The sequence below is a fragment of the Ruditapes philippinarum genome, unplaced genomic scaffold, assembly GCF_026571515.1.
Source record: "Ruditapes philippinarum isolate M1 unplaced genomic scaffold, ASM2657151v2 ctg2680_1_1_1_1, whole genome shotgun sequence".
Classification (NCBI taxonomy): domain Eukaryota; kingdom Metazoa; phylum Mollusca; class Bivalvia; order Venerida; family Veneridae; genus Ruditapes; species Ruditapes philippinarum.
This window is the reverse complement of record NW_026855094.1, coordinates 268169-286331: the sequence shown is the minus strand read 5'-3', so window position 1 is coordinate 286331 and position 18163 is coordinate 268169. Positions and strand designations below refer to the sequence as shown.

Here is an 18163-nt window from a genome sequence, read left to right as displayed (position 1 = left end):
AAAAAGAGACATAAAAGTATGGAAAAGTGTGAAAACTGATTGACGTTACATCAAATGCAATATTCTCTCAATATTTTGCATTCAATTAAATTCTTGAAGAAGCATTTGATTGGAATCATAAAGGTCTTATCTAAAGTAGTATCTTGTATTTTTTCTATAACTGTATGTATTGACTTCCATACGTCAATATCAACTTTTTTTATTTCCTACATGTGTCGGATTCATTCAAGTCGAAGTTTTGAAAATAATTTTAGATTAAATTACAAATTTTGGTTCAATATTTTATAAGACACATCCCATTTCCAGTATTATTTCATTAATCTTTCTTTTTATTAGCAGTAACCCCAACCAATTAAAAACGCATGAATTTATATTTCATTTAAATGAGATATTATTCTATATTTCTTACGAAGTCTCAAAGACATAATGAAACAGCAATAACAAAGTGCAAACAATTTAACTTTACAGCAGAATAAGCAAATTTTCAATATTTTACAGCATATGGCAGATAAAAATCTTTTGTCATTTGTTATTTTACCTTCCTCTTTTGCCATTTCATTCTCTTCAATTTCATTGCACTCTCTGACAAGTCCTAGATTAAAATATAAATATATAATTAAAACTGTGGTAGCCAAAATATACATAAATATGGCCTCTTTATAATTCAAATTCCCTTAAAAAATCAAAAAGTATAATCTATTTTATCTAAACTTCTTATGCAGATCATCTTAGAAAATTATATTTCGTAACACAGAAGCGATATAAACATCACATTATTTATTACATGCTTTTCGGTGGTTTATAGAAATATATCAGTGATATAAAACTGGTAATTTCACTGTTTGAAACAGTGAAATTACCACTTTGATTATTTCACTGTTTTGAATTGAAGCCCCTTACGTTGTTTCAGTGAAATACCAGCGTGCACAGTACTGGGTACCAACTTAATGACGTGACGTCGTAAATGACGTCACGTTGTATTATTATTTGGCGCGCTATTCATTTTTCAGTTTTAGGTTTAATGTCTTTTTAAAACGTTTCTTTGCATATAATAAAAATAAATTTTTTTTAGTTTAGTGTAAGATCGAAATATATTTCACCTTGTAAACACCAAAAGTTCATATTTCACTCGTGGCTGTGCCACTCGTTAAATATACTTTTTGGTCCTCACTCGGTGAAATACATTCCGATCTTACACTGAACTAAACAAATATCCTCTATATATTTATTAACTGCTACAGTGAGAATAACATAAAATCAATTTTTAAATACCTATATTGGTATCTTCGAACTTTTATAGAGCAACCTGACATAAATGATTGTTTTGTAATACATAAAGTGTACTCGTACTTGAGAAAATTTACAAACCATTTAATTTTCGACTGTCGTCACTGGAAGAGGCACACGTTCCTGTTTCAGTGCATGTTTGCAATTTTCTTTCTTCGTTGTGCGAGTCATTCGTAGAACTTGATGGTTTTGATACTGAACAAAAACGGAAGAATTTTAAAAAGAGAACTTAAAGTATGGAAAAGTGTGAAAATGATTGACGTTACATCAAATGCAATATTCTCTCAATATTTTGCATTCAGTTATATTCTCGAAGAAGCATTTGATTGGAATCCTAAATGTCTCAGCTAAAGTAGTATCATGTTTTTTTCTTTAAATGCATGTTTTGACTTCCATACGTCAATATTAAATTTTTGTATTTCCTTCATGTGTCGGATTCATCCAAGTCGACGTTTTGAAAATAATTCTATATTAAATTAAAACAAATTTTGGTTCAGTATTTTATAAGACACATTCCATTTCGAATATTACTTCATTATTCGTTTATTTACAAAGTCGGCAGTAACCCCAAGCAATTTAAAAACGCATGAATTCATATTTTATTTAAATGAGATATTATTCTAAATTTCTTACGAAGTTTCAAAGACATAATGAAACAGCAATAACAAAGTGCAAACAATTTAACTTTATAGCAGAATAAGCAAATTTTCAATATTTTACAGCATATGACAGATAAAAAATTTTGTCATTTGTTAATTTACCTTCCCGTTTTGCAATTTCATTCTCTTCAATTTCATTGCACACTCTGACAAGTCCTAAATTGAAATATAATTATAAAATTAAAACTATTATAGCCAAAAAAATATGTCAATATGACCTCTATATAAATTGGACTCCCTTAAAAAATTAAAAAGTATAATCTATTTTATTTAAACTTCTTATGCAGATCATCTTAGAAAATTATATTTCGTAACAGAGAGGCGATTTAAACATCACATTATATATTCTTAACTGCTACAGTGAGAATTACATAAAATCAATTTTAAAATACCTATATTGGTATCTTCGGACTTTTATAGACTTTTATAGAGCAACCTGACATAAATATTTTTTTTGCTGTGCATAAAGTGTACCTGAGAAAATTAACAAACCATTCAATTTTCGACTGCCGTCACTGGAAGAGGTACACGTTCCTGTTTCACTGCTTGTCTGCAATCTTCTTTTTCCATTGTGCGGGTCATTCATAGAACTTGATATTTTTGATACTTAACAAGAAAAGGTAGAATTTTAAAAAGAGACCTATGGAAAAGTGGGGAAAATGATTGACGTGTACGTCAAATGCAATATTCTCTCAATATTTTGCATTCAATCATATTGATGAAAAGAAGCATTTGATTGGAATTCTAAAGGTCTCATCTAAAAAATCATGTGTTTTTCTATAACTGTATGTTTAACTTCCATACGTCAATATCAACTTTTTATATTTCCTACATGTGTCGGATTCATTTAAGTCGGCGTTTTGAAAATAATTTTAGATTAAATTATAACAAACTTTGGTCCAATATTTTATAAGACACATTCCATTTCCGGTATAACTTCATTAATCCTTTTTTTACAAAATCGGCAGTAACCCCAAGCAATTAAAAAATGCATGAATTCATATTTTCTTAAATGAGATATTATTCTATATTTCTAACGAAGTTTCAAAGACATAATGGCACAGCAATCACAAAGTGCAAACAATTTAACTTTACAGCAGAATAAGCAAATTTTCAATAGTTTACAGCATATGGCAGAGCAGATAAAAAAATATTTTGTCATTTGTTATTTTACCTTCCTGTTTTGCAATTTCATTCTCTTCAATTTCATTGCACTCTCTGACAAGCCCTAGATTGAAATATAAATATATAATTAAAACTGTGGTAGCCAAAATATACATAAATATGGCCTCTTTATAATTCAAATTCCCTTAAAAATCAAAAAGTATAATCTATTTTATCTAAACTTCTTATGCAGATCATCTTAGAAAGTTATATTTCGTAACACAGAAGCGATATAAACATCACATTATTTATTACATGCTTTTCGGTGGTTTATAGAAATATATCAGTGATATAAAATTGGTAATTTCACTGTTTGAAACAGTGAAATTACCACTTTGGTAATTTCACTGTTTTGAATTTAAGCCCCTTACGTTGTTTCAGTGAAATACCAGCGTGCACAGTACTGGGTACCAACTTAATGACGTGACGTCGTAAATGACGTCACGTTGTATTATTATTTGGCGCGTATTTCATTCAGTTTTAGGTTTACTGTCTTTTTAAAACGTTTCTTTGCATATAATAAAAAGAAAATTTTTTTAGTTTAGTGTAAGATCGAAATATATTTCACCTTGTAAACACCAAAAGTTCATATTTACCTTTTGGTGCTCACTCGGTGAAATACATTCCGATCTTACACTGAACTAAACAAATATCCTCTTTATATTCATTAACTGCTACAGTGAGAATAACATAAAATCAATTTTTAAATACCTATATTGGTATCTTCGAACTTTTATAGAGCAACCTGACATAAATGATTATTTTGTAATACATAAAGTGTACTCGTACTTGAGAAAATTTACAAACCATTTAATTTTCGACTGTCGTCACTGGAAGAGGCACACGTTCCTGTTTCAGTGCATGTTTGCAATTTTCTTTCTTCATTGTGCGAGTCATTCGTAGGACTTGATGGTTTTGATACTAAACAAAAAGGGAAGAATTTTAAAAAGAGACATAAAAGTATGGAAAAGTGTGAAAAATGTTTGACGTTACATCAAATGCAATATTCTCTCAATATTTTGCATTCAATTAAATTCTTGAAGAAGCATTTGATTGGAATCCTAAAGGTCTTATCTAAAGTAGTATCATGTGTTTTTTCTATAACTATATGTATTGACTTCCATACGTCAATATCAACTTTTTTTATTTCCTACATGTGTCGGATTCATTCAAGTCGAAGTTTTGAAAATAATTTTAGATTAAATTATAACAAACTTTGGTTCAATATTTTATAAGTCACACCCGATTTCCAGTATTACTTCATTAATTTTTTTTTTGAACAAAACCGGCAGTAACCCCAACCAATTAAAAGCGCATGAATTCATATTTTATTTAAATGAGATATTATTCTATATTTCTAACGAAGTTTCATAATGGCATAATGGCACAGCAACCACAAAGTGCAAACAATTTAACTTTACAGCAGAATAAGCAAATTTTCAATTTTTTACAGCATATGACCGATAAAAATCTTTTGTCATTTGCTATTTTACCTTCCTGTTTTGCCATTTCATTCTCTTCAATTTCATTGCACTGTCTTTCAAACCCTAGATTTAAATATAAATATCAAATTGAAACTAGTGTAGCCAAAAAATACGTGAATATGACTTCTATATTACATCGAAAAGTATAATTTATTTTATTTAAACTTTTCATCCAGCTCATCTCAGAAAATTATATTTCGTAACAGAGAGGCGATTTAAACATCACATTATATATTCATAAACAGCTACAGTGAGAATTACATAAACTCAATGTTAAAATTACTATATTGGTATCTTCGAACTTTTATAGAGCCACCTGACATAAAAAAATTGTTTTGTTATGCATCAAGTACACTTGAGAAAAATTACAAACCATTCACTTCTTGTCTGGGGGTGGTACACGTTCCTTTTTCAGTGCTTGTTTCCAGTTTTCTTTTTTTATTGTGCGAATCATTCGTAGAACCTAATAGTTTTGCTACAAAACAAGAAAATGTAAAATGTTAAAAATAGACCTATGGAAAAGTGAGAAAATGATTGATGTTACATCAAATGCAATATTTTCTCAATAATTTGCATTCAATAATATTCATGAAAAGAAGCATTTGATTGGAATTCTAAAGGTCTCATCTTAAGTAGTATCATGTGTTTTTCTATAACTGTATGTTTGACTTTCATACGTCAATATCAACTTTTTTTATTTCCTACATGTGTCGGATTCATTCAAGTCGACGTTTCGAAAATAATTTTAGATTAAATTATAACAAACTTTGGTTCAATATTTTATAAGACACATTCCATTTCCGGTATTACTTCATTAATCCTTTTTTTACAAAATCGGCAGTAACCCCAAGCAATTAAAAACGCATGAATTCATATTTTATTTAAATGAGATGATATTCTATATTTCTTACGAAGTTTCAAAGACATAATGGCACAGCAATCACAAAGTGCAAACAATTTAACTTTATAGCCGAATAAGCAAATTTTCAATTTTGTACAGCATATGGCAGATAAAAATCTTTGGTCATTTGTTATTTTACCTTCCTGTTTTGCCACTTCATTCTCTTCAATTTCATTGCACTGTCTTGCAAATCCTAGATTTGAATATAAATATCAAATTAAAACTATTGTAGCCAAAACATACGTGAATATGACTTTTATATTACATCGAAAAGTATTTATTTATTTAAACTTTTTATCCAGCTCATCTTAGAAAATTATATTTCGTAACAGAGAGGCGATTTAAACATCAAATTATATATTCATAACCTGCTAAAGTGAGAATTACATAAACTCAATGTTAAAATTACTATATTGGTATCTTCGAACTTTTATAGAGCAACCTGATATAAAAAATTCAAGTTCACTTGAAAAAATTTACAAACCATTCACTTCTTGTCTGGGGGTGGTACACGTTCCTTTTTCAGTGCTTGTTTCCAGTTTTCTTTTTTTATTGTGCGAATCATTCGTAGAACCTAATAGTTTTGCTACAAACCAAGAAAAGGTAAAATGTTAAAAATAGACATATGGAAAAGTGGGAAAATGATTGATGTTACATCAAATGCAATATTTTCTCAATATTTTGCATTCAATGATATTCATGAAACGAAGCATTTTAAAGGAATCATAAAGGTAACATCTAAAATAGAATCATGTGTTTTATAACTGTATGTATCGACTTCCATACGTCAATATTAACTTTGTTTTTCCTACATGTGTCGGATTCATTCAAGTCGTCGTTTTGAAAATAATTCTTGATTAAATTATAACAATCTTTGGTTCAATATTTTACAAGACTCATCCCATTTCCAGTATTACTTCATTAATCCTTTATTTACAAAATCGGCAGTAACCCCAAGCAATTAAAAACGCATGAATTCATATTTTATTTAAATGAGATGATATTCTATATTTCTTACGAAGTTTCAAAGACATAATGGCACAGCAATCACAAAGTGCAAACAATTTAACTTTATAGCCGAATAAGCAAATTTTCAATTTTGTACAGCATATGGCAGATAAAAATCTTTGGTCATTTGTTATTTTACCTTCCTGTTTTGCCACTTCATTCTCTTCAATTTCATTGCACTGTCTTGCAAATCCTAGATTTGAATATAAATATCAAATTAAAACTATTGTAGCCAAAACATACGTGAATATGACTTCTATATTACCTCGAAAAGTATTTATTTATTTAAACTTTTTATCCAGCTCATCTTAGAAAATTATATTTCGTAACAGAGAGGCGATTTAAACATCAAATTATATATTCATAACCTGCTAAAGTGAGAATTACATAAACTCAATGTTAAAATTACTATATTGGTATCTTCGAACTTTTATAGAGCAACCTGATATAAAAAATTCAAGTTCACTTGAAAAAATTTACAAACCATTCACTTCTTGTCTGGGGGTGGTACACGTTCCTTTTTCAGTGCTTGTTTCCAATTTTCTTTTTTTATTGTGCGAATCATTCGTAGAACTTAAAAGTTTTGCTACAAAACAAGAAAATGTAAAATGTTAAAAATAGACATATGGAAAAGTGGGAAAATGATTGATGTTACATCAAATGCAATATTCTATCAATCTTTTGCATTCAATCACATTCATGAAAAGAAGCATTTGATTGGAATCATTAAGGTCTCATCTAAAGTAGTATCATGTGTTTTTTATAACTGTATGTATTGACTTCCATACGTCAATATCAACTTTTTTTATTTCCTACATGTTTCGGATTCATTCAAGTCGGCGTTTCGAAAATAATTTTAGATTAAATTATAACGAACTTTGGTTACTGATTTTATGTAGTGTACAGTTTTTGCGTGGGTTGGATAATATTCATAAACTTTATCGTATTTTTGACCCTTTTCGTAGAAAATAGTTATATTGTTTTACAAATTTCGGTTTATTTGTCGGTGTAATGGTTGGTAGAACGGTCAGTCGGTCGGTAGACCACTTCGTTTCCGTGCAATAAATTTCACATAAATTCAAGAACACTAAAATACGCCTAAAGTGTAAATCAATTTCTATTTCAATTTTACATTTAGTGTGTCTGACTAAATTGTTAGAGGTCGAAAACGCAGGAATCTCAAACTATGAAATCGAGTTCAAACTGACAATAACGATAAGTAAACGGACCAATACATTTTCAAAATAAATAGCACATACGTCAGCTATGGCATTATTCACCTATTTAAAGATATTCTTCTATTTACAATATTTATGATAAAAGATAATCTTGCTTCTGATTTGAAGGCGACTTTTGTAAAACTGACATTCGACTACGGGGTTGTATGTCTTGCAAAATCAACAACAAGGGCGTAAGTCTTGGTGTTACACTTCCCTGAAAGTCACAGAAGTTAATGGTGATCCTAGCCTCAGAAGACGTTGTCAACGAATATTTTTTCAATCCCTTCAACACAGCAAACTTCAACAAACGCTTCGGGTAGCAAGACTTGGTTCTTGCAGCTCTTTTCATAGACGAGTCAAGGTTTCATCTCATCAGCAACATAATGTTAAGTTCCAGACGTAATGAGAAGGATAGGAAAGCAAAACCAGCAACAAGGTCTTTTAAACTTAACAAAATTTATTTGCAGGAAACAAATAAACAATTTACTCCATTAAATAGAAATTAAGTCTACAATACCTTAAAATTAACTCCAAAATGTCCCTCTAGAATTAAAGATGCAAGCTCTCGATATGTTTCTGATCCCATAAAATAAAGTTAATTTATGAACACTTAAATGTCCCTCAAAATTAAAAATTCTTTACATTATATACAATTGTACGTTAACAAAATAAAATATCCCGCAACAAAAAAATAAGCTGTTGGTTTTTGGGGGTGTTGTGTGTGGGGTTTTTTTGTGTGTTTTTGGTGTGTATGCGCGTGTGTGTGTGTGTGTGTTGGTGTGTGTGTGCGTGTGTGTGTGTGTGTGTGCGCGCGCGCGCGCGCGTGTGTAGGCGTACGTGCGTGTTTTTTGTTGTTGTTTTTTTGTTGTTTTTGTTGTTGTGTTTTTTAAGGAAACATAATTGCTTCTTTTTAACCTTGCCTAAGACATTCGCTAAATTATTGCCGTCACATAATATGGAAGAAAGGTGAGGAGATGAAATGTGATTCAGGCAAAGTTGGTAAATTAACGCTGATATGCGCAAATTTACCACTGAGATAAATCTACAATGTGATTTTGCCATGTACATAGTACATGTCTTATTAAATAGCCGGCTAGTTTTGTAAAATAAATCAATTCACTGAGGATGTTAGTAGGTTTTTGTTTATATACAGATTACATATACCGATCGGGCATTTTCACCAGCCTGTTCATGACACATGTATTGAGATATGCTTATTCTGAGGAACTTTTAAAAATATAAAGTAAAAGTACATAAATCGTACTAAAGAATATTAACAAACCACATTACAAGCATAAATCATGTTTTTACCCAATTTTCCTTCATTACACAAGGATCCATTCGTATCTAGCATTTGTTCAGGTTCTTAAAAAGAAAAGGTTAATCAACAATTATTTATATTTTTTAAGTATTTTTCTTTTCATGAAATTTAATTAAATTTTACAAAACAGAAAATGAATCAAAGTTTAAATTTAAAAGAAATGGCGGATTCCTTTAATATAATTATTGATGTGGTCGAGTTAACACTTTGATAAATATGCAATAAAGTTGGTGATATGCTGTCGTGTACGATCTTAAATACTATAACATATCAATGTTGTTTCTCTTCCTTTAGTCTAAAGACTCGACAGGATTATGATAAGAGTACGACATAATTAATATGTATTGTTCAGGTGTCTAGTTTTCGTACTTTCACATAGTAATACGCACGTACAATTTCATATATGATAAAAAGACTTACCACTACGATCTAGTTTAGTGACAATACTACTGCTGTGATTTTCATAACACAGACCTCTGATGTATTCGAACATTTCTTTCATTGGTTTGAACGCCATTTGTTCTAGCAAAGAGCCTATCACTTCAGCAATGTTTTCTTCTGATGGCACTGTCTTGCAGTTTAGATGGTCGTATTGATTTTCCGCGTCTTGCCCTTCTTTTAAACATGTAACAATGATGACGGACGGTCCTGGTTGTAGAAATTTCTCGAGTTCATGACCCAGATCCTGGCATGCTTGAAAAACTAAGACTGTGGTCGAGTCAAAGGAATTTCTATTTTCAGTGAGAAACTGTCCAGCATTTCTATATTTGTGAGTTTGTTTAGTGGTGTAGCTTTCATTTTTCATAACAAAGTTTTCTACATTCAGATTCATCTTGTCTTCTTCCATTTTACACAGATAAAGTTTAACATTGTGACAAATGTTTCGTTTTGGAAAAGTCTTCCGGACCAGAGTTGGTACAAATGTGTCTAATAAAAGCTTGTTTGTCCTATCGGTAATGTCACATATGCGTTTGTCGGCATTCTTGAACCGAGGATAGCACTCCGGAATTACCTCATAAGGTGTCACTTCCATAGTAACCGTTGAATTAGGCTTCGTGTTCACTTGAAAGAAAAGATGCAAGATGAAATTTGTTTTGTATTAGTTAAGATTTAAATATTTTTATTGAAATATCAAGTAGTTATAGGAACCGAATAAACTGAACAATTGATTGGGCAAATCGTTATAACAGAAAAGAAACAGGAGTATGATTATTGATAAGATCTTATACTACTGGACTTCTCTAAAGCTTTCGATAAAGTAAACCATCTTAAATTCTTAGATACCCTTCAAGAACATGGTGTTTGTCCTTAAATTCTAAACTGGATACAGCCCTTCCTTATTGGCCGTAGACAGACAGTACAGACAATAGTTGTGGATAGTGACTGCTTATCAGAAGTTCCAGTTACCTCTGGAGTGCCCCAAGGCTCTGTCCTATGGCCCCTCTGTTTCCTTCTATATATCCACAAGCTACCATCTTCTTTTCTTAAATCCAGATTAAATCCTTAAGTCAGATTATTTGCAGACGACACTGCTGTATACCTAACCATCAATTCCTCCTCAGACCCCCCCCCCCCACCTTACTCTCCAACATGATCTAGACAATATGGTTTTGTGGGAGAAGCAGTGGGACATGGAGTTTAACACTTCAAAATGCCAAGTCACCCATATCACCAAAAATTAAACCATAATTAAACACAAATATATGCTCCATGGCCAAGTCCTAGAGTCTGTTACAAATGCTAAATATCTCGGACTAGATTTGTCTGCTCACCTTAAATTTAATACACATATATCTCAAATAACTTCAAATGCAAACAGATCCATTGGCTTTCTTAAAAGAAATGTTATTACTAAAATGAGAAAGTGAAAGAACTAGCATATAAGTCCCTGGTCCGGCCACAGGTTGAATATGCTTCATTTATTTGGTCTCCTTACACTAAAACCAATATTGACAAAGTTGAGATGATCCAGAGACGTGCAATAAGATGGGTTAAAAGGGATTACTCCCCTTACTGTAGTGTCACAGTCATGCAGGAAGAACTGGGCTGGCGATCCCTTGAACATCGCAGATTGGACTGTAGACTGATAATGTTTTATAAGATATACCATAACCTAGTTGCAATTAATCTCCCAACACATGTTCATACCCCACACAGATTAACCAGACATATGCACCCCTTATCCCTACGCCAAATACAGGTATCCTCCGACTACCATAAGTACTCTTTCTCCCCTCATAGCATTATACTATGGAATAAACTTCCTAGTAACATTGCCACCCTGCCTTCGGGTTTGCAGTTCTAGTCCTACTCCCAGTGTTTTTAAACCATTTTATCTCTTATCATCTTGTTTCACTATTAACATTTTAACCATGACTAGAATAAATTTTCAGTCTCACCTTCCAAGCATGTTAATGTTTGGACTTTTCTTTTTTAGCTTTTCTTTTCACCTTTTACTAACAATCCGACGTGCACTAAATGTCTGCCTTTAACACTCGTAAGAGGGGTTGGCATTATCCAAAGATTTCTGGAGACTTTAATGCTCGTTTAAGCAATAATCGTATCTTCGAGAAATATTGAGATACATCTATCCTGCTTACAGTAAGTAAGGCCACTTGCTAGATTTTTGCCAGCAATGTGATAGCGATCATCATATCATAATATTTTAATAACGCGAGTTTGGCTGTTACTTTTACCTCACGGTTTGGGGTAAGTTTAGTTTATTGCTCAGCGCCCATTGTGTACAATGACGAAAATCTATTTAAGGACATTTGTTTCGCGCTATGATAATGAATGACGAGCTGGAGAGTTTTGCAGGAAATGAAATGCAAACATATTCAACCATAAATTGCACTCTTCATTGATTTATCGAAAACAAAACAAGTAGGCTATTTTTAAAGTTGTTATATCATAGTTTCATCATTTTGAAATTGTCTTTTCCGTAGGGATTTTTTTCGATATAAAAATAGCTCCTTTCTTTTTTACAACCTTGATTGCACTTCTGACATTTTTTAACATCGACCCTGATTTCCCGAATTTTTGCTGTAAGAAGTTGATTCTATTTTGTTTGAAGGCTATCGGTTTTATGGTGGTTTGAGTCACAGTGGAATGTTGATTTTCCGAATACTGTGACATTTTAACAACAGAAACTTTCGTCTGCAGCTTTAACATGAGGTGTTAAATCTGAAAGAGGATTTTGAAGAAATTCAACGAAGTAGTAGATTGATCTCCCAATAAATCAATTAACAATAGCTCTTTATTTATAATCAATGTCAAGTAGCTTTTATATGAACATGATGTTAGTGAATTTCCTCGTATCTGTATAAAATCCAGGTAACAGTCTTCCATTGGTAAATAATGTTTCACTAGATCTATATCAACATGCCAAATTTATTCATGATGTTTAATGTACCATTATTTTTTGTTAACGCGTAAAACAAAACAAATCCTGAATTTGGTCTTTTTTGAAATTCATCCCAAATTTTTCACCCCAGTGTGTGTTCTACTTCCAATATTTATCTTGGACTTAGAATATAGCTACTGTATCTTAACTCCCAGGTATTAAAAGAAACATTTTTCTTAATATGACATGAAAAAAATGCATGTAATATCACTATATTAATCCATTTTATTGCAATTTTTATATTTTGTTTGTATATGTGTTACAGTTTTATAATAAAAAAACAGACTTTGTTCATTTTGACTACTGTATTGTATTTTCTAAAGAAAATACATTTAATACTCTTATCTCTAGCAAGCCTACTAAAGTTCATGATGAACAATGTCTTTCGTCCGCCCATTCATATATGATATACATGTACAATATTCTGGTAAAATCCAATTAACCATTGAAAAGTTTATAAGAAGATCTGGTCATCAGATGTCTACTAGATCATCGTCACTTGCTGCATTTCTTGCTTGGATGCCCCTTGATAATGTACTCTAGTACTTTATCTAAATAGAAAATGACCTGTGCGCACGAATGATTAGGTAACGTATCTGTAATGAGAGCATTTTTTGAAGCAAGTCTAAGCTTAGAGCGCAACAAGTCCAAGATGCGCAGCAAGTATAAGAAGCGTAGCAGGTCCAATAGTGCAGCAAGTCCAAGGGGCACAGCAAGTATAAGAAGCGCAGTTAGTCCAACTGTGCAGCAAGACCAAGGAGCACAGCAAGTCCAATAATGCATCAAGTCCAGAAGTGCAGCAAGTCTAATAGTGCAGCAAGTCCAATAGTGCAGCAAGTCCAATAGTGCAGCAAGTCCAATACTGCAGCAAGTCCAATACTGCAGGAAGTCTTAGCAGTGCAGCAAGTCCAGGAGTGCAGCATTTCTTAACTTATAATCACAAGTACCGCTCGAAATATCGATAAAAATCTTATAAGTGAAACAAAACTTGACACAGTCAATTTGGTGTCCAAAATAAATGTAAACAAATCTCTACATAAATCACAACATTGTAACTAAAAAACAATTTTTTACATTATAACCAACCCTTTAACAACAATTACGCTAGAAATTGCATTTTCCATATGTGTTTTTGATAAAAAAAATGAAAGTTGGTTTTCCCAGACATGTAGAAAAGTTACCCACAATTCATCAGGTGTGACTATAATACGGAACGGAGATTTTTGGGGGCAACGGAGTCAACGGTCAAAACGTATGTTGATTTTTCACAACATTGTATCATAATTATCGTGTTTATAAAGATAAATGAATGAAGAAAAAATGTATAAAAACTATCAAAAAGTAGCAATTTTTTATATATTGAAAAATTATACACCGGCAAAAAAAGATAAATATACATTTTTTTATTTTTTTATTCTTTTAAATAATGTAAGTTTATTTATATTTATATTCAAACGAAAGTAAATATGTTTCTAGTTTGCAGTAAGGAAAGTTTAAAACAAGTTCGTTTTAATGTATATTGAAAAGTTTCAATCTCGATATTTGTAGATAGAAAACGTATTTACTTTAACGAGCACAATGTATTTTAATGTAATCACACTCATAAAGGTATTAACCTCTATATATTACGTGTTAAAATTTAAAACAGTTTATGACATTTCGTCCTGTAGGAGATGATAATTTTAAAAACTTTGTCTCATATGATATTTTTATTGTTTTATTTTCTTGTTGTTTTTTTTATTTATATTTTTTATTTATTTTTTTTATTTATTTATTTATCAATTTTTTATTTTTATTTATTTTATTTTTTTTTTTTTTTTGGGGGGGGGCGGTGGTACGGTGGTAGGTCTTATGGCGACTTTTCAGCTTTACTTGTTTACTTACTCAAGTGCCCATTTTAGCAAAATTTTGTTTCAGGCAGAAACGGGCATCTGAATAGAATTACCGATGTGTTTCGTAAGTTATCCTGATAGTATTATACAAGTTCGAAACAAACTCATTTCTGAAATTAACATCAAATTCAAGTGTACATTTGTCAATTTTTGGAATATTGAACGTATATAATTATATAAGAAACTTGTTAAGAATTTAATGATTTTTCGAGGGAAAATAATATGGTTTTGTTGTACAACCAATTAGATTAAAGAGCTGAAGGCACTGAAAAAGACGGATAGGACTGCTCAGGCAAAGTAGCGACTTTAGGTTTCACATTTTCACTCCAGTTTTGCAGGTAAATAAATTCAATATGTCAGGATTTACGTCTTAAAATACTGTATACATATTTTTTTTAGATTTCTGCTCTTGAAAATTATCTAAACGAGTAAAAATAACTCTCTTTCAGGGTCAAGTAACTTAATAAGTAGCATAGTGACCCCCGATATTTCTTCAATGTACTATATCAAATTCTTTTCTATTCAAATATTAAGAACATTCTGTCTACTAATTAAAATGGTCTTGAATATAAATCTAACAGCTGGGTTCCTATGGTCTCAGGGCAAGACAACGCAATAGGGTTCTTAGCTAGATATATTTATTCGGTGTTCTTTATACAATATAAGAAACATCAAAATGAACGATACAAGTACCCTCTTCTATATTTATGAATATTTCTCCTCAAACAATCACTCGATCATCCAGTGAATTTGACTTGTGTGCCTAGTCTAATTCTCCTCCAAACACTTTAAATTCAACAGAAATAATCAAAGAGCAAAGCAAACCTGATAACCTTCCTCTAACTCTAAAACTTTGAAACAACACACCAAACCTTGTCATGTCATCACAATATAACAATACTCTCATCTGATTGGATGAAAACATACACCTGTCAACTCAATTTATAAATAGCTTTACATGTCAGTATCTTGGAATGTGTGAAAAGTTCTCACTAGTATTTGAAGCCAATGATGACCTGTAAATATTAAAGGCACATCATGACAAAAACAATATAAATATTTAAAAAATGTTTAAATGTTAAAATATTATCACTGCTACATTCTCCCCCACTCCGGAAAATGATGTCACATCATTTTTCAAAAAAATATATTGCTGTTCAATAAATAAAACATGTATAACAACAATGATAATACTTTAAATATATATTCCTTCCAGAGATTATCCTTCTTAAATCAACATCTATAATTGTCTTAAGCACCAATTAAATATGTAAAAACTGTTTTTAATAATACAGTCCCTTTCCTCCCTGATTAAGAAATTGTGTCCTCACAAATTCTAGGAACATGTAAATCATTGATACTCTGCATATTCTGAAAAGAAATGCAATTTACAAATGAAAAAATAAGCTTTTTGCTCTGAAAATATGAAATAAATTTTATTTAAAATAATATATTAGTATGATCTTTAAGTTTTACTTACAATTCATCATTTTTCACTCTTTCCTATGTGATATTTTCAAACGAATATATCCAAGAATTCAATTTAAAATGTTCACATCTGTAGTTTGCAGATATCTCAATATATTGTGATTCAATCATTTCATCACAGCTTCCCACAGTTTATTTGCTACTTCCGGGCTAACAGTATGTAAAATTCCAGATTGTAAAAGTTGATGTAATGCATATTTCTTTGCATTAAAGTTTATACAATCTATTTGGTCCATATGGTAATCTTCTGTCCATTTCGGTTTTTTAGTTTGTCTTTCAGATCTTCTAGGAGGTGTCTTTGGTGGTTTTATTGTTTTAATAGACTGCTTATGTTCTACTTTCTTTATAGTCTGTTCTTTAGATTGATATTCTACAGTCAAATCGTCTACTATTTCTAATGTCTTTTTTATCATCAACACGTGTCTGTAAGACAGCCAGTAGCTCCATCTTCAATATATGTGTCCTTGTCTAAATTTAAATCTATTTCAAAAGCAATGTCAATATCACGTTCATGTGTCTCTGCTCTTTTTCTTCTATCCTTCTCAGAAGTGTAAGCGTCCTTACTATGTTTTGTTGGTAAAACAAATTCGTCTTCTGATTCTTCTGACTCGCTATTTCTTCTGATCTACCGGTGCTGGATTTTTTATAACTTTCTTTCTCAGGTTTATGTAGTCTTTTCCTTGGTTTAGGAATAGGCGTAACCATTTTATCTTCTGTCTTTTATCTTTGTCTCCTATTTCTAGTATACTACTTGGATCAAATTCACAGTTTGTGGTTTCAATAAATAGCAATCGTTTCTATTAAAAAATTGTTGATCCAATTACAGATCTTACTCCATATACTGGAATATTAAGATCTGGTTGAGCTGTTACGGTGTATGGCTGTTCTTCAAACTTTTCGTCTATTTTATGACGACCTTCATATGCGAGAATTTTTACAAGCACTGTGACTCATACATTTACTAGTATCTTTGAAGCTTTAGCTCTTCTGTCAAAATAATCTTTTTGCCTTTTCTGTGCTGATTTTGTAAACTGATTCACTATTTCTTTTGCTGATTCAAGTCTTTTTTTATGCTGCTCAACATATTCTGTTGATGTTTGATTTGTTATTTCTTCTCTTGCAGTTTCAAAAACCGAGTCAACAGGTAATTTAGAAGTTCGTCCAAACATGAGTTGAAATGGTGAAAATTTTGTAGTTTCATGCTTTGTACAATTGTATGCATAGACAATAGAGAAGGTAAATGTTTTTTCCGGTCTGGCTTTTTTCCGATTCTAATGTTCATAACATATTGAGAAGTGTTATATTATATCGCTCAGTAATTCCATTGCAGCTTGGGTGATATGGTGTTGTTCTTGACTTGTCTATCCCAAAGAGTTCACAAAGTTCTTTTATTAAAGTGGATTCAAAATTTCCTCCTTGGTCTGAATGTATACTTGTAGGAATACCTAAGTGAACAATAATGTTTTCGTAGAATGCTTCAGTTGTTGTTTTCGATGTCTGATTTTTTGTTCTACCTGTTCAAGGGTGTCCAATTTCATTGTGTAGCCATAACAAAGCAGTCTTTTTGTAAACTTCTGGCAAAACTAACTGTAGAATCCTGTTTTCATTTATATGTATTTCTCTGCATATCACGCCTCGTATTATTTTAAAATTTGTAAAATTCTTCTTCATTATACTATCTTCTTTTGTAAAATATTTGATATGTGGAATTTTCTTATCAATATTAGCTGTAATCCATTCTTATCTTCTCTTTGATGCTTTTTAATTTCTCTTATTTCAATTTGAGCTAATGGTTTTCCTGGAGAATCTGTTGCTTCTATGATATTAATTGATGTTGCTGGTAATATTTCTATATAAGGATCTTCTTGTATGCAACCACAAATAGCTTTCATGGTGTTATTTTCAAGTTTGATAAAATCACCTTCTTCATCCTTTCCCTTTTCATGGGGATAACGTGACATTGCATCAGCATCAATGTTCTTGTGACCCGGTCTATAGATTATGTTGAAATCATATGCACCTAATGACGAAATATGATAAACAAGATCAACAAGGAAAGGCGGCGTTCAATGAACGCAACCCCCATATGACCCAGCAACAAGAACCAGTGGCAAGGTGCCCAGGCGGACCATCTCTGGCCTGTTGCGTCAAATTAAGCACTAGTCAATATATGCGTAAGCAGATTGTTGTCAGTGTAAACAGTAAAATAATTTCCTTGTAAATAGTCTCTAAATCTATCTGTAATAGACTTCAATGCCAAAAACTCAAGTTTGAATGCTGGATAATTCTTTTCAGATTTTGTTAAACTTCTTCTTGCATAGGCTATGACTCTATTC

At 31.4% G+C, this 18163-nt stretch overlaps 1 protein-coding gene across 15 annotated transcripts in view; it reads right to left on the bottom strand.

The window, feature by feature from the left end:
* Window positions 1–18163, bottom strand: part of LOC132742097 (uncharacterized) — a 40090-nt gene that overhangs the window by 4548 nt on the left and 17379 nt on the right. For 2 of the 15 annotated variants that reach the window (XM_060730411.1, XM_060730416.1), the window contains exons 2-14: window positions 10329–10527; window positions 9465–10106; window positions 9035–9088; window positions 6988–7089; window positions 6643–6696; window positions 5980–6081; window positions 5635–5688; window positions 4968–5069; window positions 4604–4657; window positions 3918–4031; window positions 3121–3174; window positions 2439–2552; window positions 2049–2102 (exon numbers count right to left, since the gene is read on the bottom strand). In XM_060730411.1, coding sequence (XP_060586394.1) covers window positions 2049–2102; window positions 2439–2552; window positions 3121–3174; window positions 3918–4031; window positions 4604–4657; window positions 4968–5069; window positions 5635–5688; window positions 5980–6081; window positions 6643–6696; window positions 6988–7089; window positions 9035–9088; window positions 9465–10106; window positions 10329–10341 — 1513 coding nt within the window. In that variant the 5' untranslated portion in view covers window positions 10342–10527. Of the gene's footprint in view, window positions 1–538; window positions 593–1368; window positions 1483–2048; window positions 2103–2438; window positions 2553–3120; window positions 3175–3917; window positions 4032–4603; window positions 4658–4967; window positions 5070–5634; window positions 5689–5979; window positions 6082–6642; window positions 6697–6987; window positions 7090–9034; window positions 9089–9464; window positions 10107–10328; window positions 10528–18163 lie in introns of all 15 variants that reach the window. The other 13 variants (XM_060730402.1, XM_060730404.1, XM_060730412.1 and 10 more) reach the window with 13 other exon arrangements.